Raw genomic sequence first — 20455 nt, 5'->3', positions numbered from 1 at the left:
TCAAGTCTAAGTTTTAAATGTCTCCAGTAGATGTGTTCATCCTGCAGCAGTCGAACAGGCTGTAACGGCTGCAACATAATCCTTGATGGAGCTCCTGTGTCCTGAGAGCATAAATCAGTGTTTTTCTGAATGGAGTCTGGTGTGTCTGCAGAGAGCGATGTAACGTCTGTGTGTGGTTAAAACAATCATCTTCCTCTGTAACAAAAAGGTCTATCTCTGTAGGGATCCTTTCTGTCATGTTGTCACACACTTAGAATAACAATCTGAGCCTGTCAGTGGAAACAACAAGAACTAGTGGACGACCTTTGACCCATCAAAGATTATGTTGCAGCCGTTACAGCCTGTTTAAGAGACATTCAAAGTCTTTTTATACCTTTTGTCATTTGGAGCCTGAAATATGTAAAAACAGGGCCCAGGTCTGAACTCCCCTCCGCAGAGCTGGAGCAAACTTTTGTTTGACCTGATATCCACCAGAACATCTGCACCTTTAAATTATATAAGAACCATAAAAACAAGAAGTCAATACTGAAAGTAACGATCATTACGGAAACACTCAGAATCATCTCACAGTAAGAGAATAAAGTCATGATCTGGTCTACAGTTACAGCCTTCAGTCAGTGACGCTACGTCAGGGCTCGGCTGGCTTCAGGGAAATGTCGCACAACTTACAGTTTACCCAGAGTCAGACAGACTCACCGAAGACTGCAGGAGGAGTTTACAGGGGTCGTTCACAAGCTCATACTGAACCAACCTGCAGGAAACTCAGATCAAAATGTGGGTCGTTTCTTGGCTCTATTGGCGACTCGTGGTCTTTTCATCATGTATAAAAACTCGGGGATTAAAGCGTCAGAGTTTGCTGAAGCTTTGATACTTAAATTGGACTGATCGTCCCGCGCAGAAACGTGTTGTGATTGTGGGCGAGTCAAAACCTGTGAGATTTCCCTGAAAGCGAGCTGTCAGTCATCTGCTGCTTCCTGTTTGTCAGTCTGAGAGCCTCTAAGAGTAAAGCTGTAAACTTTGGTCGGGCCTCCTCCTCCTCCTCGAGACGGCGACTGGAAGAGGAGAAGAGGGAGACACCAGGAGGAGGGTCTGTGGTCATGCTCTTCACTCACACATTCATATAAAATGGAATCATTAATGTCGACAGGTGAACACACCTTGGATGACGCTCAGTGATTATGAATAATGGCCCCTCCCACCAATAAATACCGTAACCCCGCCCACTGACAAATAATAAAATACATCACACTGCTTCATCCGGGTCTACAGCGGCTTCTGCAGCGAGGAACCATCTACAGTCAGAGGACAAAAACTGATTTACACGTCTCAAACGGTCCTAAAAACGTCGTTTCAAACCGAGCCGAGGGGGAGGGGGGAGGGGGGAGGGGGGGGGGGGGGTAAAGGTGACAGGGGTGGCGTGCTGCTAGTTTTTCTTCTTGACGTTGTTGTTTGAGGCGAGCCGGGGCCGCGGCGTCGGGATCAGGTTCCCCAACGGGACTCGACTCCGAGCAACTTCGAAGAGTTTGAAGAAAACCTGGAGGAAGAAGAGGCTCAATTAATCATCATGAAACAGCTGCAGATCCTTTCACTGGCTCCACAACATGAAACCATATTCACTCTCTGCTCACTGAAGTGAAACTACGCTGAGTGGACTGAACCCTGTCGGGGGGGCTGCTCATCGTGCTGACATGATGTTCACAGGCAGGTGACACACACAGCTCACTGCGCTCTGAGGAGGAGCTGCACTGAGGCTACAGACCCAGCTCTTTATGAACACCTCTGACCTTAACAATATTCATGGTGATGACGCCCTGCGCTCTGCCCGTCAGCACCTGTGTCTGATCACACCTGAAGCTGTCTGTTGGCTCTTACTGACTCCGCCCCCTCCGGTCTCGATCGTTGCTTGTGATGTATTAACTCTCAGATGTACGTGGCTTTGGACTGAAGCATCTGATACATGAAACTAACCTTTTCTGTAGATCAGTGATGGAAAACGAGGAACTGGCGAGCCACATTAAAGCAGCAGCTTGACTCGTTCCAGGTAATCTGCCTCAGCATCACACGTCCTGCGGTGTGACTGTTGCACTCGCGTACTTCAGAGCTGAAGTGTAAAAATATTTTCGGTTCGTTATGAAACTGCGGCGGGACGGATCAGACGACGGCGGGCCGCCTCAGTCGAGGTAAATAATAGGAAACGCTGAAGTGGCTCTCATCTGTTCTCCCGGTGTGCAGCCGCTGGTTGCATCTGTATTCTGTTATAACAGTTATATAACTCTCCTGCTGCAGCTCAGCAGCTCTGCACTGAGGTCAAAGTCGAACTGCAGAAAGTTTTAGGACATTATCCTGATCCATCCAAATATTAAAAAGGGATTGTTTACTATCTGCTGATTGGAGAAAAAAAAAAAAGAGTTTGACTCTTGGGCTTCTAAAGGAGGAGGGGATGAGCACCGGGGGGGATGAGCACCGAGGGGATGAGCACCGGGGGGATGAGCACCGAGGGGATGAGCACCGAGGGGATGAGCACCGGGGGGATGAGCACCGGGGGGGATGAGCACCGAGGGGATGAGCACCGAGGGGATGAGCACCGAGGGGATGAGCACCGAGGGGATGAGCACCGGGGGGATGAGCACCGGGGGGATGAGCACCGGGGGGATGAGCACCGGGGGGATGAGCACCGAGGGGATGAGCACCGGGGGGGATGAGCACCGGGGGGATGAGCACCGGGGGGGATGAGCACCGGGGGGGATGAGCACCGAGGGGATGAGCACCGAGGGGATGAGCACCGAGGGGATGAGCACCGGGGGGATGAGCACCGGGGGGGATGAGCACCGAGGGGATGAGCACCGGGGGGGATGAGCACCGGGGGGGATTAATCACCTCTAACATCCGTTTCTGTCTGAATGCCCGTTCACTTTACGGACTGGCCCCCGCAGGTGTTCTCTCTTTATATGATGTGACTAAACTCTGTCCTGTAAGCGTTAGAGGATCATGTTGCACAGTACTGAACACAACAAAGGAACACACACAGCTGATTTAAACTTTAGCTCCTCTGTGCTCACCTTTCGGGGAGTCCTCTGAAAGCATCGAGAGAGAAAACACAGGAAGGATCAGAGGACGAAAAGAGGAAGATGAAGATGACAGAAGGGAATGACATTAAAAACGTCCTCCTGATACTCGGGACACATGTCTGCTGGTACCAAGAAACGCACTGAATGTTTTTATCAAGAGCTCTCTAAGATGTGCTGACGATGATTCAGGTAACACAGGAAGTGAAGATACAAAAAAGGCATTTTGATTGAAGGTTAAAGCCTCCTCACAGATCTGATGTTTGACACATGCTTCATGCACGTCGTCGTGTGTTTTTATCTCTTATTGGGAACGATCGATCGATCAGGTGTTTTTTTAAAGGATCATTTAGATGAATTAAAGGAGAAGAGGAAAGTTTCAGATTCAGTCTGCAGAGACGTGACGACAGACAGAACAGCAGCAGACCGTCCCCTCACCTGTTCCCAGAGGGTCTCAGCCACCTGGTCGATGACTCCTCCCACCTCGCGGAACTCTCCGGAGTATTTGACGTAGGCCCAGATGCAGAGCGCCGTCAGCGCCACGCCCATCACCAGGTTACACATCGTGGCCACCGAGTTGATCCCCACGAAGCCGGTGACCAGCGACACCACGTACATGATGAACATGACGGCGAACAGCGTGGCGGGCGTCCGCGCAGCGTAGAAGATGTTCTTGCCATCGTTGTGCTTGCTGAAGTTGGCGTACGCCTCGTCGAGCTCCGCCTCCAGCTGCTCCTGGTAACGCCGGCAGAAATCCTCGCCGCCCATCTTCTTCACCGAGCGGAAGTGTCGCACCGACGCCTGTCGAAGCTCTGCGTGGCAGCGCTCCAGCTCCACCGGGGAGATGTAGGGTTTGTCTCCACCGCAGACCTGAGAGCGGGACACACCAAGAGACAGTGAGTAAATAACCTGGATCATGTGACCTCTAACAGGAAGTGATGCGCTACCTCCTTTTCACATGAACAGACACAGAAAACAGTTCGAGTAGAAGTGAAGAGGCAGAGGTATAAAATACAACAGCATCATTGTCGTCTCCTTCCTCCTGAACAGAAACAAGAACAGGTTTTTCGGAGGAAAAAGAACAAACGCTTGTCTTTATTTGAGGAGTTTCAAACACTCAATTTACCCATAAAAACTTTAAGATGAAAATCAGTGAGAAGTCTGCAGAAGCCCTGCAGTTTGTGTTGTTTTAAGAGTCCACAGGTGAGGTGTTACCTGCTCCATGCTCTTGTTGTACATGTCTTTGGCTCCGGCTACAGCTGCAAGGTTGTTGGCTTCAGCTGTTGCCTAAATAAAAACACAAACATGGAGACATGAGGAGATTTTACTCCAGGCTGCATCGCTATCAGATCCCACATGAACACATGGAGCTGGTCTGAATGTTCTCCACATGTCAATGTGAACACGTTTACAGGTCTGACACGAACATGGTATGTTGTCTGTAAACTGTCCAGCAGGGGGAGCTGTCAGACATCATGAGACGCTCAGTGTGTGTGTGATGCTCTGACCTGCAGCATGGACTTTGGGTGAGGAAGCTCCTCTCCCTGATAGATCTTCATGTAGGCCTGAAAACAAGACGGACGATGAGAACAGCTGGAGAACAACACCGAGGAGAAACAGACGTACTGGCCTTTTATCGAGAAGTTTTAATGGGAAGAATAATCACCCATACCAACTTAATCCTACTCCCCATGTTTGTTAACAGAAACGACTCTTACTGAACAGGTCAAAGTGGATGTGTCCGTACAGAGAGCCTTCATGTGAAGGCTGTGAGCTGCTCGAGGACACCAAACGAATGTAGGAATGCTTTCAGACATCACTGCAGCCTGTTATAGACCACCTTATGTTAAAGGGCTCACTTTGAAGTACTGCAGCAGGTCTCTGCAGGTGATTTTCACTCCTCCGATCTCTTTTTCCACCAGGTTCTCTGGAGAGAGCAGCGTGGGGACGAGGTTCACCAGCTCATTCTTAAAGTCCTCGTCGATATCTGAGACACAAACACACGTCAGCAGGATGTTTTTACGGCACACAGACTCTTTTCCTGCTTCACTTCTCTGATGTGTTCAGGTGACGTTTTACCTCTGAGCCGTCCGTCAAAGTGTGGGTTTGTGGCCACCTTGAGGCCCGGGTGAGGCAGCAGGAAGCAGCTGATGTTGGAGAAGCAGGAGTGGATGTGTTTCCTGACGTTCTGCAGCTCCTCATGCTGGTTCTGCTTCACCTGAACACACACACACACACACACACACACACACACACACACACACACACACACACACACACACACACACACACACACACACACACACACACACACACACACACACACACACACACACACACACACACACACACACACACACACACACACACACACACACACACACACACACACACCTGTCAAGACCATAGACCTGACAGCTCCCGAAAAGTGAAGCCAAACCCTCTCTGTCGCCCCCTGCTGACTGGCTGCAGTATAGCTCATAAAGCCCGCCTCCTCCATGTTAACAGATGGGACATGAGTCAAACTATTAAATCAAAATACACGTCAAATACATTTTTCTCCAACATGGTTTCTGTCATTATAGTTAGTTCTTATCATGCTGATTTATGTCACAGTGTTCATTTTTCTGACAAGTTTACTTTTAATTTGTTATTTGATGCTATAAAAAGGGGGCGTGGCCTCATGATTGACAGCTCTGTGGACAAATGGGGCTCCTGCAGCGTTCTGTTCCCGAGTAGCAGAGTAGAGGAGGAACGGCGAGAGGAGACGTCACTAACACTAACACTACAGTCATTGAACTTTCCATCAGCGTGAATATCTGCTTCAGACCGACACAAGAAGCTGTTCTGCTGCAGACTGAGCCCACCTGAGGGCTCCGACACGCCAAGGACACCTGAGGGCTCCAACACGCCAAGGACACCTGAGGGCTCCAACACGCCAAGGACACCTGAGGGCTCCGACACGCTAAGGACACCTGGGGGCTCCGACAAGCCAAGGACACCTGAGGGCTCCAACACGCCAAGGACACAAGCTAAAGGTGTGTGTCGTGTAGAGGAAGGGGCGGGACGACGATACTGCGGCTCCACCAGCCGATGTCTGCTGCACACACTCTGGATACAGATGAGCAAGCTGGCAGCGCCCGCTTGGGAGGGTTTAGGCTTTAAATAAGTCCAATGAGAGGAGGAGGAGACGTGTCGGCCATCTTTACATACAGTCACTGATCCTGACAGGTGAAACTCACCTGCAGCCGCTTCTCCAGGAAGCTCTGCCCTCCCTCCAGACCGTACGGGTGCTCGTAGGGGTAACTCCAGTCCCGGATCAGGAACATCAGAGTCTGAACAGAGAGACGCATCACGGATTAAAGGACAAGAAGACAAACAAATGTTTCACTCCATCATCATTACATCTGTTCGCTTTAAGAAGAACTCGGCCTTAATGAGGGAATAATAATAATAATTCAGATCGTGTGTCGTTCATCACTTCTCTGATGGGAAATCAAGCGTTACTAAATCGTACCTGAAAAGGTTTCTCGTAGACCTCCTCCATGGCGAGCCGTCCGTACTCTGTGAAGAGCTGAGCAGAGGAAACATGTGATCAAACATTAGTCAGAGATCAATGAGAGGAGGAACAAATGTTTTCATGTCTGATGTTACAGCAGCGTCATCGCTGCATGAGAGCTTTTCCATTTACTACAGCTCTAAATGTTTCCTCTAATGAGCCTTTAACGCTGCAGAGACTCCGACTGAAAGAAGCAGCTCGAGTCCACACCAAACATGGAAGACTGTGAGCTGGTTCCTGCCTCATAAGGCCGCTGCCTGCTGGGTTTAGTTCAGCTTTAATCCTGAACACAAAACTTGATAAAAACACCCGATATGGAGATCTTCACTCGGAGGAAGATTTAAAGAAAAGCTGCTTTAAATCTGCTGCATTAGAAACCAAGGTTGTTCCAGGGTGGAGAGGAGAGGGCGAGACACTCGAGCCAGAGACCAGAAGTGGACACTGAGGTTAGGTCACGTCTCCAACATAAAACAGGATGGTTGAAGTGTGGAGCCCAAAGTCTTCTCTAAACATTAAATACACTGATCCTCAAGCACCACCAGCTCCCCTCTGCAAACCTGTTCACAGACCAGTCACCCTCAGTGTTTGAGCATATGCTGAAGGAACTGAGGAGCTGCAGCAATCAATCACATGTTATTTGTGTAGCGCCAAATCACAACCAAAGTTATCAACCGTAAGACCGTACTCTTTGTTATATTATTTAGAGAGAGACCCAACATGAAGCAGTGGCAGAAAAGGCAGAAACCTCGAGCAGAACCAGACTCATGTTGAACATCTGAAGAGACTGGATGGGATGTAGATTCAAACAGGAAAGGAGCAAGAGGAAGAAGCAACAGAGTCAGCTGAGAGAGTCAGAAGAAGAGCAAGACAATTCAAAAAACAAAAAAAAACAGGCTCGGCAGGAGGGTCAAGAAAGCCTGAGGTAGAAGAAGAAGAGTCCAGGGCAAAGGAAGCAGAAGAAGAGTCAGGGGCAAAGGAAGCAGAAGAAGAGTCAGGGGCAAAGGAAGCAGAAGAAGAGTCAGGGGCAAAGGAAGCAGAAGAAGAGTCAGGGGCAAAGGAAGTAGAAGAAGAGTCAGGGGCAAAGGAAGCAGAAGAAGAGTCAGGGGCAAAGGAAGCAGAAGAAGAGTCAGGGGCAAAGGAAGCAGAGGAAGAGTCAGGGGCAAAGGAAGCAGAAGAAGAGTCAGGGGCAAAGGAAGCAGAAGAAGAGTCAGAGGCAAAGGAAGCAGAAGAAGAGTCAGGGGGCAAAGGAAGCAGAAGAAGAGTCAGAGGCAAAGGAAGCAGAAGAAGAGTCAGAGGCAAAGGAAGCAGAAGAAGAGTCAGGGGGCAAAGGAAGCAGAAGAAGAGTCAGAGGCAAAGGAAGCAGAGGAAGAGTCAGGGGCAAAGGAAGCAGAAGAAGAGTCAGAGGCAAAGGAAGCAGAAGAAGAGTCAGGGGCAAAGGAAGCAGAAGAAGAGTCAGAGGCAAAGGAAGCAGAAGAAGAGTCAGGGGCAAAGGAAGCAGAAGAAGAGTCAGAGGCAAAGGAAGCAGAGGAAGAGTCAGGGGCAAAGGAAGTAGAAGAAGAGTCAGAGGCAAAGGAAGCAGAAGAAGAGTCAGGGGCAAAGGAAGCAGAAGAAGAGTCAGAGGCAAAGGAAGCAGAAGAAGAGTCAGGGGCAAAGGAAGCAGAAGAAGAGTCAGGGGCAAAGGAAGCAGAAGAAGAGTCAGAGGCAAAGGAAGCAGAAGAAGAGTCGGGGGCAAAGGAAGCAGAAGAAGAGTCAGGGGCAAAGGAAGCAGAAGAAGAGTCAGAGGCAAAGGAAGCAGAAGAAAAGTCAGGGGCAAAGGAAGCAGAAGAAGAGTCAGGGGCAAAGGAAGTAGAAGAAAGGTCAGGGGCAAAGAAGAGTCAGGGGCAAAGGAAGTAGAAGAAGAGTCAGAGGCAAAGGAAGTAGAAGAAAGGTCAGGGGCAAAGAAGAGTCAGGGGCAAAGGAAGCAGAAGAAAATGAAGCAGAAGAAGAGTCAGGGACAAAGGAAGTAGAAGAAAGGTCAGGGGCAAAGAAGAGTCAGGGGCAAAGGAAGCAGAAGAGGAGTCAGAGGCAAAGGAAGCAGAAGAAGAGTCAGGGGCAAAGGAAGCAGAAGAAGAGTCAGGGGCAAAGGAAGCAGAAGAAGAGTCAGGGGCAAAGGAAGTAGAAGAAGAGTCAGGGGCAAAGGAAGCAGAAGAAGAGTCAGAGGCAAAGGAAGTAGAAGAAAAGTCAGGGGGCAAAGGAAGCAGAAGAAGAGTCAGGGGCAAAGGAAGCAGAAGAAGAGTCAGAGGCAAAGGAAGCAGAAGAAGAGTCAGAGGCTAAGGAAGTAGAAGAAGAGTCAGGGGCAAAGGAAGCAGAAGAAGAGTCAGGGGCAAAGGAAGTAGAAGAAGAGTCAGAGGCAAAGGAAGTAGAAGAAGAGTCGGGGGCAAAGGAAGCAGAAGAAGAGTCAGGGGCAAAGGAAGCAGAAGAAGAGTCAGGGGCAAAGGAAGTAGAAGAAGAGTCAGAGGCAAAGGAAGTAGAAGAAGAGTCGGGGGCAAAGGAAGCAGAAGAAGAGTCAGGGGCAAATGAAGCAGAAGAGGAGTCAGAGGCAAAGGAAGCAGAAGAAGAGTCAGGGGCAAAGGAAGTAGAAGAGGAGTCAGAGGCAAAGGAAGCAGAAGAAGAGTCGGGGGCAAAGGAAGCAGAAGAAGAGTCAGGGGCAAATGAAGCAGAAGAGGAGTCAGAGGCAAAGGAAGCAGAAGAAGAGTCAGGGGCAAAGGAAGTAGAAGAGGAGTCAGAGGCAAAGGAAGCAGAAGAAGAGTCGGGGGCAAAGGAAGCAGAAGAAGAGTCAGGGGCAAATGAAGCAGAAGAGGAGTCAGAGGCAAAGGAAGCAGACGAAGAGTCAGGGGCAAAGAAGAGTCAGAGGCAAAGGAAGCAGAAGAGGAGTCAGAGGCAAAGGAAGCAGAAGAAGAGTCGGGGGCAAAGGAAGCAGAAGAAGAGTCAGGGGCAAATGAAGCAGAAGAGGAGTCAGAGGCAAAGGAAGCAGAAGAAGAGTCAGGGGCAAAGGAAGTAGAAGAGGAGTCAGAGGCAAAGGAAGCAGAAGAAGAGTCAGGGGCAAAGGAAGCAGAAGAAGAGTCAGGGGCAAAGGAAGCAGAAGAAGAGTCAGGGGCAAAGGAAGCAGAAGAGGAGTCAGAGGCAAAGGAAGCAGAAGAAGAGTCAGGGGCAAAGGAAGTAGAAGAGGAGTCAGAGGCAAAGGAAGCAGAAGAAGAGTCGGGGGCAAAGGAAGCAGAAGAAGAGTCAGGGGCAAAGGAAGTAGAAGAGGAGTCAGAGGCAAAGGAAGCAGAAGAAGAGTCGGGGGCAAAGGAAGCAGAAGAAGAGTCAGGGGCAAATGAAGCAGAAGAGGAGTCAGAGGCAAAGGAAGCAGAAGAAGAGTCAGGGGCAAAGGAAGTAGAAGAGGAGTCAGAGGCAAAGGAAGCAGAAGAAGAGTCAGGGGCAAAGGAAGCAGAAGAAGAGTCAGGGGCAAATGAAGCAGAAGAGGAGTCAGAGGCAAAGGAAGCAGAAGAAGAGTCAGGGGCAAAGGAAGCAGAAGAAGAGTCAGGGGCAAAGGAAGCAGAAGAAGAGTCGGGGGCAAAGGAAGCAGAAGAAGAGTCAGGGGCAAATGAAGCAGAAGAGGAGTCAGAGGCAAAGGAAGTAGAAGAGGAGTCAGGGGCAAAGGAAGTAGAAGAGGAGTCAGAGGCAAAGGAAGCAGAAGAAGAGTCAGGGGCAAAGAAGAGTCAGAGGCAAAGGAAGCAGAAGTAGAAGAAGAAGAAGTTTAAAGGAGACGAGTCAGAAGAAGAGTCAAAGAAGGAGAAACAGTAAAGTAAAATGAAGTTGAAGAAGAGCCAAGAGGAGGACGAAGAAGAGGAAAAAGAGTCAAAAAGTTAGAAGACTCTGAAACATTAAAAAATGGACTTGGAGCTTAAAATGCCAATAACATTTTGACAGGTGAAACTGACCTGGAGGTGCTGGAGGTCGTCTTCCTGGACGTTCTGGGACAGATTGTACACCTGAAACACACACAGCACACTTGTTAGTCAGCTGGTACCATCCCACTAATAACATTTAGGATTTACAAACTCACAGCTGACCTGGACCGAGCTGGTCATGGTGCTCAGAGCGAACAGCGTGGCACAGTCTTTGATGGTGGACTGGCTGTCAAACGCTCCCTGTGTGTCGATTAGTAGAACTGCAACCTGAAACAACACAGACGTTTCATTAATCAGGACTCTCTTTTGAAGAAACCGTCTGTGAGTGAAGCCTCGGTGTGTGGACTCACCTTGCAGCCGTCTGGTTTCTCCACCACGAACACCTCGCTCCAGGCCAGGATGCCCGTCGTCTCACGCTCGCAGCCGCCTCGCCAGGTGAAGCCTGTCAGAGGCTCCTCCTCCCCGCCGACCCACGAACCGGACTGGAGGGAGACAAGAGGAGGGTTTAGAGGTCATTACACTGCTCCTGCTGCAGTTAAATATTATATTACAGAAAATAAGACATGTGGAAGTTGTTTTCTGACTGAGATTTTTTTGAAAATTGTTGGATTTCTCAGTCGAGGGCTGCTGTCCCGTTTATTTGAGCTGCGTGACCGGCTGTTAGATATATCCATACAAACAGTCAGACTGCACTCTACAGCTTGCATGTCAAATTAAAAGCCCTTATATGAAGTCAGACTGTTAGACGAATAAGACGGGAAAAGTGCCAGAAACACAATAAAATAAATGTATGTAAACTGTACACAAGCACGAGACGCTGCTGCCGTCACAGATCGTCGGGATGATCGAGGCAGACGCTCCGTTAACGCGAGGTGGCCTATAAAGGTGTATCATCAGCAGCACCTCGTCCCGGTGCCGGTTATTGGTGTGGTTACATAAACGGACCGTTCACGGAGCGGACCGGCCGCATTTTTCTGGTATAATTTCCGGTATTTTTTTAAAATTGCAATAACTATCGCAGAAGGTTATCAAGTCTTGTCCAATATCGTGCAGCCCTAGTTGGTTGTTTTGAAATGTTTTCTTTAAGCAGATTTTAATCAGTTGTGTTGCTCTGTTTGTGTGTTACACAAATATCGTCTTGGTTCAAAACACCAAACTAAACCATCAAGGCCAGGGTAGACCAGCAACTCGATGTTCTGCAAGCTTAAATTACAGGTTTTTTTCAATGGGGTTTGGTGGCTTTGAAGAGAGAAATGTAAAGGGCATAAGACAGATCCTAAAACAGTTCAAACGGACCTTTAAAAACTACTTGGATATAAATGTGAGTGAGAATCGGGCCACATTTTATGTTTCTGTCACTAAAAGCTGATTTATCTTTTTAAGTTAGTGTTTGAGTCCTGATGAGGAATAATTCTCTGACAGCAAGCAGAGGTCAGGTCAGGGTCAGCTCATTATAGTAACCTCATCGTGACCTGACCTGTGTGGGCGGGGCTTGTTTTAGGCATAATGACGTGCTTTATGTGTGAATAAGCAGCAGTGAGTTTTGAAGAGGCCCACCCACAGAGCCGGCATTGTGTCGGCCTAAAATCCTCTTTAGAGCGCCATGAAACCCTCCAGAATGTTCCTCAGCACTTAAGGTAGATTAACTAGGCCAAAGGTCGAGTCACAGATCACACACACATAGTTTCCTCTACACACTTCCAAACACACACTTTAACTGGGTTATTTTGTGCTGCAGGGTTTAATGCCAGCAGCCGACAGAAAGTTAACTCTCCACCCCAAAGAGCGCCGATTCAAAGTTTCAGTGTTAATAAAGATTTTTTATTTTTAATGACTTATTTGTTCTGTAACTTGTTGCGATCACAAGTTTTCCTCACAATATTTTGCACCATTAAAAACATGCCCTCTGTGTGTTTTACAGTGTAACACGACTGGAGTTTTTACAGTACCTGTTTGTACATGAAGCGCAGCATGAAGTCCAGCAGGAAGGACTTGCCCTTGCGGAAAGCTCCGGCCACGGACACAACGACCACGTGAAGGTCTTGCACCTCCTCCTGCAGCAGCAGACGCTCCAGCGCCTCCTCCTGCAGCGAGAACGAGTGCTCCTCCTCGTCTGCCACCACAATCTGCACCGGCCGGGCCACGCCCACCTCCTCCTCCAGCAGGTCGTCTTCATCCTCTTCGTACGTCATCGTTGGCTTGTCTGGTTTAAACCCGCCTGAGAGGGAAATACGTGGTCAGGAAAATGTCCGAGTACTTCCTGTAGAATAATAACCTCCTTTCGGAGTAAATCTGAGGCCATGTAGCTGCTGAGCTCCACTTCCTGTCATACATACATCATCTAATTTATGGCTAATAACAAGATCAATATGGTGGTCGAGTGTGGTGAAAACAAATCTCTGCTTACAAATGTATGCTGTTGGCTGTTTACCACCTAAGATCTGATGTGCTAGCAGCAGGTGTGAGGGGGTGCAGGCCGTCTACATCAAATGTTAAAACAATCTCGATCAATAAAATGATATCTGGTTTGTTTACTGTCTGAATCCATGTGAGTATAACTCTAAGGTCATTCAGCTCGGGCCAAGATAACGGAGCAACCGTGGTAAATAACCGTGACCAAAATAATTCTGATTCTGATTTCTGACAGAACCAAGCAGCAACATTATCATCAGGGTATAATCTTAAAGATACACTGGAGCTCAGACAGGAGGAATCACTGCTGGTATGGGCTGGATGGAGCTGTAGAGGAAATAGATGGAGCCATCCATCTGTTCCAACCTGCTCTTAGTGTCCTTGTAAGGCAGCAGACACACCTGAGCGACTCTGGAAACATGGCGTCTGTTTGAGGACATGTCTGAACCTTTTTGGTGCTTTCCTCTTCGTCTGACTGGTCGGTGTAAGAACGTTTTTTTAATCGTTCTCTGGTCTGAATCAAGCTGCAGAGATTTCTGTTTACATTGTTGAGAAGTAAGTGTGTGTGTGTGTGTGTGTGCGTGTGTGTGTGTGTGTGTGTGTGTGTGTGTGTGTGTGTGTGTGTGTGTGACGTTGTGTGAGTGTGACAGCAGTGTGAACCTACAGCTCAGGGAACAGGACCGAGCAGCCCATGGCCTCGTGGGGGGGGGGGCGAGGAAGGAAGAAAGGATGAAAGGAAGAAGAAGAGAGACAAAGGAGAAGGAGAAGAAGGAAACAAGAAAGAGTAGAAAAGTAGTGAACAAGGCGGGGAAAAAGGAAGTAATAAAGAAGAATAATAAGGAAGGAAGGAAGTAATAAGAAGGAAAGACGGAGGAAGAAGGGATAAACAGGACGGGAGGAAAAGGAAAAAAGAAAGAAGGATGAAAGGAAAGAGGAAGAAAGGAAGAAGAAAAGTAGCAGCAGAAAGAAACAAGAAAGGAAGCAGGAAGGAGGATTAAAGAATGAAGAACGGAGGAAGAAGAAAAGAAAAAAGGAAGAAGAGTTTTTATCCAGGTCAGTGTGGAGCTGCTCGGCCATGTGAGAGCTCTGATATATAACAACAAGAAATCCAGCACACAGCTTCAAACACACAGTCATCACCATCACCATGGCCCATCTAGGGAGGGCATTGCAAATTAGCTAAGGCTATCAATGCTGTAGTGTGGCATTGGTTTACTTGCCTCATACTTGTCCCTATACAAGTAATTATTAAATAAATCATCATCATCTTCACGGTCCTGAGGAACATGAATGACGTGCAGGCCGACATAAAACCAGTTTGAGTCACCTCATAGACGATCATGTGTGCTCTGACTGAGGCTTTAAAAGGACCAGTGATCCGGTTAATTCAGAGTCTCAGTGTTCTCTCCGTGCAGCACATGAGCCGCCCGAGGACAAACACTTCTTCTTCTACTGCCACAAAAACGGTAGCGTGAAGCTCAAGCAGTTAGTCAGCAGAAAAAAAGTCAATATTAAGACAAAAACATTCGTCTCCAAGTTCCCCATCACGCTAAAACAAACACTTTCAAGCTTTTTATTTTGTTAACCACAAACAGACGTTACATTTACTCTCTTCAAAGCCACCAAACCCCATTGACAAAAACAGTAATTTCACCTCACAGAGTACGCGAGGATTCCTGGACAGTAATTTCTAACTGACAAACTCCCTCATATCAGAGCTCCCCTCTCTGGTCAAATCTCCATCTGTCACCGTCTCATTTCACCCGTCAGCAGAGCAGAGGAATCTGGTCTGAGTTCTGCTTTAAAAACAGTCCAGTCTGGCTGCATTCACAACAGACAGGCACACTCTGCCATCAGCTTGGGAAAACATTTGTTCAAGTTCAGGAGACACTCACAAGCAGGACAGTTCAATACCTAAAAGTGAATTCAGGTATTTTATCTGAGGTGTTGCAGGCCGTTTTTTGAAACCAGAAACAGCGGTTACATCGCTCTCTTTAAAGCTACCAGACTCCATTTGCAGAATCATTCATTTTACCTCACAGAACACAGGAGCTGCTGGTCTACTGCTGGCTCAATCTGTCAGTTTGTTTGTGTTATAGTGAGATTAAAAATGTTGTGTTGGATCCTAACTTAACACTTGAGACATAAAAGTTACACAATGACACAAACAAACCAACTGATAAATTCAGCAGTAGACCAGCAGCTCCTCTGTAAAAATTGTGCTCTGTGAGATAAATTCACTGTTTTTCTGAATGGAGTCTGGTGTGTGTGCAGAGAGCGATGTAACGTCTGTTTGTGGTTAAAACAATCATCTTCCTCTGTAACAAAAAGGTCTATCTCTGTAGGGATCCTTTCTGTCATGTTGTCACACACTTAGAATAACAACCTGAGCCTGTCAGTGGAAACAACAAGAACTTTTAGTGGACGACCTTTGACCCATCAAGGATTATGTTGCAGCCATTACAGCCTGTTTCACTGCTGCAGGATGAACACATCTACTGGAGACATTACAAATCTTGTTATTTAGACCCTAAACATGTAATATAATAATAATAATAATAATAATAATAATAATAATAAAAAATAGGGCCCAGGTTTAAAATGACCCACATTTTAAAAAAAAATCTAAATCTGGAGCATAACTGTGCCAAGTGTTTCAGATTAATTACCATTTCTTCTTTCTGAGGAATGGCCTTAGTTTCCTATATCATTGTATCTGACAGTCACATCTTTGTGTATGAAAGGACATTATAAACCAAACTCTATTCAAAATCTGTTACTTTAAGGATCACATGCTCCTTTGAAAAAGCAATTGCCTTATAAGTGAACTGCAAACACATTTCTGAAAGCTCAAGAATTCCCGTTTTTTCTCAGGATACGAAATAGCTGAATGCATCAGAATGTGAACTCCAAATCTGGAATAAGAGGATCACTACACCAGTACAATTATGTATACATCACATGACACATGGCTCAGTTTTTTGCCCCACTTTGGTCTTAGCACACAGTGTGCAGTTCTCAACACAGCAAGTCAAAGAAGCTCCCTGCAGCTGCAACAACACAAGCAGGTCAAACACTCAGTACTCACTCAGGAAAGGTCCATGTGTCCGAGTTGAACTGCTTCAATAGTACTGGCTGTAACAGTTAATAACATTTCTAGCACTTATCACGTTGGCAAATCACTGATAAGTAAAACGGCAAGGGGTCATCGACAGCCAGCCTTTGAGCTTACTTCACTGGAGGAATCAAGCTAGCAAGATTAACCAGGTAACTGCTGAACAGCTGCAAGGTTTGTAGCAGTAGTCAACTAGAGTCCAATACCTGTCCCAAACTGTACCTGACAGCCAGAAGCTTTATATTACAAGCCAAAATCCACTCACAATTTGCACATTTTATGTTGTCATGCTCATTCAACAACAAAATGATTACTAGATCGTGTCCTAAAATAATGAGATCAATCAGCAAATAAGGGTTATGTTATGTCAGAAGAACAACAGTAGAGCTAGTTCCTATTTTGAGAGTTACCAGAGAAAAGTCCCCTCAGTCAGCTGGTCCTGAGGCTCTGTTCAGACCATATAACAGACCATATAACAGGCCCCGGACACAGTCTCTCTCACACCATGCCCTAAATACCAGGCTCTACAAAGTGACTATTATCTCAAAATAATGAAAATACACCCTGAATTTGACGCACTAGCATACACAAAAACCTTTGAACACACTCACAGTAAGAACTTGTACAGTTTTTTCCTTTACATCTGAATAGTTATTAAATTAAGTTATCATTATTATAGGATTATCTCTTGTGACTTTGGTTTTCATAACGCCAAATAAGCATTTCGAATTTAATTTAAATGAATAGTTCCCGCTGTCCTCATTGCATGGCAGCTGTGACTAACAGTTCAAAATGTGGGTTGATTTTAAGGGGTTATTAGTAATTTCCAACAAGAAGGAAAAGTTCGCTTATCTGGCCGAATTTTTAAACAGAATTCGGCATTAGTTAAACTCTATGAGTCTACTGTCTGGTCCACCCTGTTGTCCAATACAAGGTTTGCTAGCTTAATTGGGCTTAAATAACACCGCTCCGTTAGCTTACTTGGCACTGTTAGCTCAGACAGTTAGCAGAGGGCTAGTAGCGTCTCCGCAGACAGTCAGCTGTTGCCAAAGCCGAATAACTGCTTTTAAAAACATCAGCACAAAGAAGAATTAGCTGGAAGAGGCTAGCAGCTATGTTAGCTTGCTTGCTAACAACAAACACATTGAGCTGAAGGTGAGGACAGCTGGACGGCTTAACAGAACACCTCACAACGGGTGCTCCAGGACATTTCACCGTGCACAGCGACAACTAGTCCAATAAATCTCACGCTCACTGTCACTGGAGATACAGAGCCATGTTTTCAGTGATATTTTACCGCCCGAACACAGCTTGACGCGCAAAATCTTGGCAGGATGCGAAACAACAGGAGATGCGTTTATTCGTCGAAGCGGAGCGCTCCCTGCAGCGACATCTCATCCCGTTTATCGTCTAAAAACAGGCGCAGTCACATAGCGATACAGACCACATGTTCAGAAAAACCCCTGTGTAATCTCCGGCGCCCGTTACATCTTGAAACTCTCGGTATATTTTTAATTACCGTCTGTGAAGATGCTGTTTTTGTGATTCCGCTGCTTCAACCTGCTCTCCTCCGCCGCCATCTTTCTTGACCTGCTGATACAAGCAGAATGCTCTGACGTCACAGAACTCAAAGCCGCTGTGCTTTCCGCGGGGTCCTAAAATACTGAGCCGAAACCCCGCCCCCTTTTCAAGCTAGCCTCTGTTCTCAGTCCGAAAACGAAAAATGTATGTTACTGTTGTTACTGATCCTGATTATGTAGTATAATACTGGGGTTTTCTGAACATAAAAGAACAACGTGTCATATTAACAAACGTAAATCAACTGTTCTGTACACTTTCAACAAAAGGCCTCAGATAAGATCAATTCTTTTGCCATCGGAAACCAAGGGTCACTGTCAAGTCAAATAGAATTGTTTTAAATTAGACTTTATTCATCAGTTTTATATTTTTTTAAATGGCTTTAATCTTCTGTCTTCATTTGCAGAAGAAAACATAAATTCTAAGAAAGACATGAAAATTAAATGTTTGTTGCAAAACTGGCTAAATGCAATAAAAAAGAAATTCTGGTTTTATTCTCAGAATCCTGGTGTAATACATCAATGATTAAAAAATGTAATAAAATAATAATAAATGGCGTCGGATCACAAATTAAAGTAAATGAAAATCAGATTTTTGAAATTAGACAGATTTCTGACTTTATTTGCAAAGGAAGAAAAAAACAGAAGAAAATATATATATATTTTTTAAAATCAGAAATCAGTTTGAAGCCAGAATATAAGAATAAAGTAAGAATAAAAAATACAGTGAAAAAAGGGAAAGAATTCTGAAATTAGAGTCAGCGTTCTAAGATTTAAGGAAATTATTAATTCTGACTTTAAACTCCGATTTCCCTGCAGTCACTGACACACTCACACATGAAACTGAATCATTGTAAAATCCAAACCAGAACTAATTCAGTCTAAATATCAGCGCTCTCTTTCAGTCCTTGTGACTCTCTGTAGCAAATGGACCTGAGTGCAGACAGTCAGCTGATGCCTCTTTTCTCATGCAAAAGCCTGTTGGTGCAAACTGTCCTGGTTCCATGGATCCATCTTCACCCAGTGCATGCTGGGATTGCAGCACATTTTCTTCCTTTAATAACTAAACAAAAGAAGCAGAAGTCTTAGACACAAAGACCAGTACTGCAGGTTCAACCCTTTGACCTGGTTTCCTCGTCACGTATGTCTCAGGGCGTCCTCTGCAGCTGCTCGGAGGAGATTACAACCTGTGTTCACACCTGGAGGTTGAGTCTTTTAAGGCGAGAGGCTGGTTAGACTGGATCTCTGCTGTCTGTATTCTGCCTGCAGTAACACACAGCAGGCTGACATGAGCTGCAGTTATCACATGTGCAGCAGAAATGCAACTTAGCAGCAGTGGTCTCCTCATCAGTACTTCCTGCTTCTTCTGTGCAGGAAAGCCAACAACATCCTGACTCCCTGCACGGGCCGCCACAAAAACATCTCTGTATGACAAACAGTGAGCGAGCTAACAAGCAGGTACGGTGAGCACAGGCACAGGTAGCTGCTAATCAGTGCTAACATATAAATGAGTGTAAAACAGTGTATCAGACGTGTTGGATGGTCTGTTCGTCCAATAAAGCGCACACACAGATTATCTGTCTGATATTTACATGAACAAATCTCCAAAAGGCTCCAACAGCACAAACACGGCCCAGAGGTTACGTTCAGTGACTGAGTTAGCTGAGGGGACACCTAGCAGACAGCTAGCAGCTCCCACCTGTCACTCAAAGAGGCCACGCCCCTAATGAGCCTTAATATAATGTAAACAGGTGAGCTGTATAAAGATTCTCCCTGTACAGTTGTCATGAAGAGAGAAATGAGCTATAGAGACCCAAACTGTTTTTTGTACCAGGCTGTAAACATGTTTATTTCTGCTGTAAAGTTTAACATGGGGCTCTATGGGGACTGACTCACTGCTGGAGGCAGCCTCAAGTGGACACCAGAGGAACTGCAGCTTTTAACACCATATCACTTTGGTGTTTCGAATCTTAACTTTGGTTTCCTGGAGCCTCCCTCACTGCTGCCACGTGGTTTGTTTTCCTGTTTGGATTGTCTGTCTTGGTGTTGCGCTTCGTCTCTTTAAACCCACCTGTTGCCTGTTTTGCTGCCTTTAACTTATAATCTGCCTCAGCTCTGTCTCTGCTCTTTATACAACATCACCTTACTTCCATCTTTTCTCCCGTCATAATAATCCTGAGTAGGAGTTGTAATAGGCTGCTGGCGTGAACTGACATTTTCTCATATGTCTCATCAGATTTTTTTTTTACAGCTTTTCTTTCTGCGGCTCAGAAGTGAAATCAGTTAATGAAAGTCAGTAATGATACAAAAACGACCAAGCAGTTGGTTTAACATGTTCTTTAATGTGTTTTTAATCACAGATTATATTTACAGGAACACTTGTTTGTTTTAAGGGACCACGTGAGAGCCAGAGGGAGCGACTTCTGAGAGCAGCAGTCATGTCGGCCATCTTTTTATACGGTCTGTGATTTGCACTAATAATTACAGAGGAAACTAGGATGATATTTTTCACTTCCTCAGTAAACCAAGAATTATACTTCTCGTCTAATGAATGAATTCAGAAACAGCAAAGTTACAGAGGAAACAGATGATTTAAATAAGATCCCAACAATGTCTGTTTTTAGAACGAGTGTTAGAGCCGCCCTTTTTATTCTGCATTTAGGAAATAAAGTTGACAAAGAAGTGACGCTTTAGTTTGAATGCAGATCTAAGAATAAATGAATCAGAGGAAGATTTTTCATCATTTTGACTTTATTCTTTAATTTCTTTCCTTATGACCTGCAGATATATTCCTC

At 46.1% G+C, this 20455-nt stretch overlaps 1 protein-coding gene across 3 annotated transcripts; it reads right to left on the bottom strand.

The window, feature by feature from the left end:
• Positions 1 to 1377: 1377 nt before the first annotated feature.
• On the bottom strand, positions 1378 to 17671 carry LOC138594841 (atlastin-2-like). 3 transcript variants are annotated; one of them, XM_069666090.1, is made up of 14 exons: positions 17603 to 17671; positions 12506 to 12774; positions 10907 to 11038; positions 10719 to 10823; positions 10587 to 10637; positions 6583 to 6639; positions 6308 to 6400; positions 5145 to 5283; positions 4925 to 5052; positions 4574 to 4630; positions 4281 to 4352; positions 3504 to 3935; positions 3060 to 3074; positions 1378 to 1534 (listed from the first exon to the last, which is right to left on the bottom strand). In XM_069666090.1, the coding sequence occupies exons 1-14, from the start codon at positions 17661 to 17663 to the stop codon at positions 1424 to 1426; spliced, it is 1722 nt and encodes a 573-aa protein (XP_069522191.1). In that variant the 5' UTR covers positions 17664 to 17671; the 3' UTR covers positions 1378 to 1423. The 3 variants fall into 3 exon arrangements, with proteins under 3 accessions (XP_069522191.1, XP_069522193.1, XP_069522192.1); XM_069666092.1 differs by lacking the exon at positions 17603 to 17671 and adding an exon at positions 13248 to 13321; XM_069666091.1 differs by lacking the exon at positions 3060 to 3074.
• Between the last annotated feature and the right edge of the window lie 2784 nt (positions 17672 to 20455).

This window comes from Semicossyphus pulcher, unplaced genomic scaffold (assembly GCF_022749685.1).
Source record: "Semicossyphus pulcher isolate SPU_LCO1_2020_fin unplaced genomic scaffold, fSemPul1.0.p SCAF_17, whole genome shotgun sequence".
Taxonomy (NCBI): Eukaryota; Metazoa; Chordata; class Actinopteri; order Labriformes; family Labridae; genus Semicossyphus; species Semicossyphus pulcher.
This window is presented reverse-complemented; position numbering and strand designations above follow the sequence as displayed.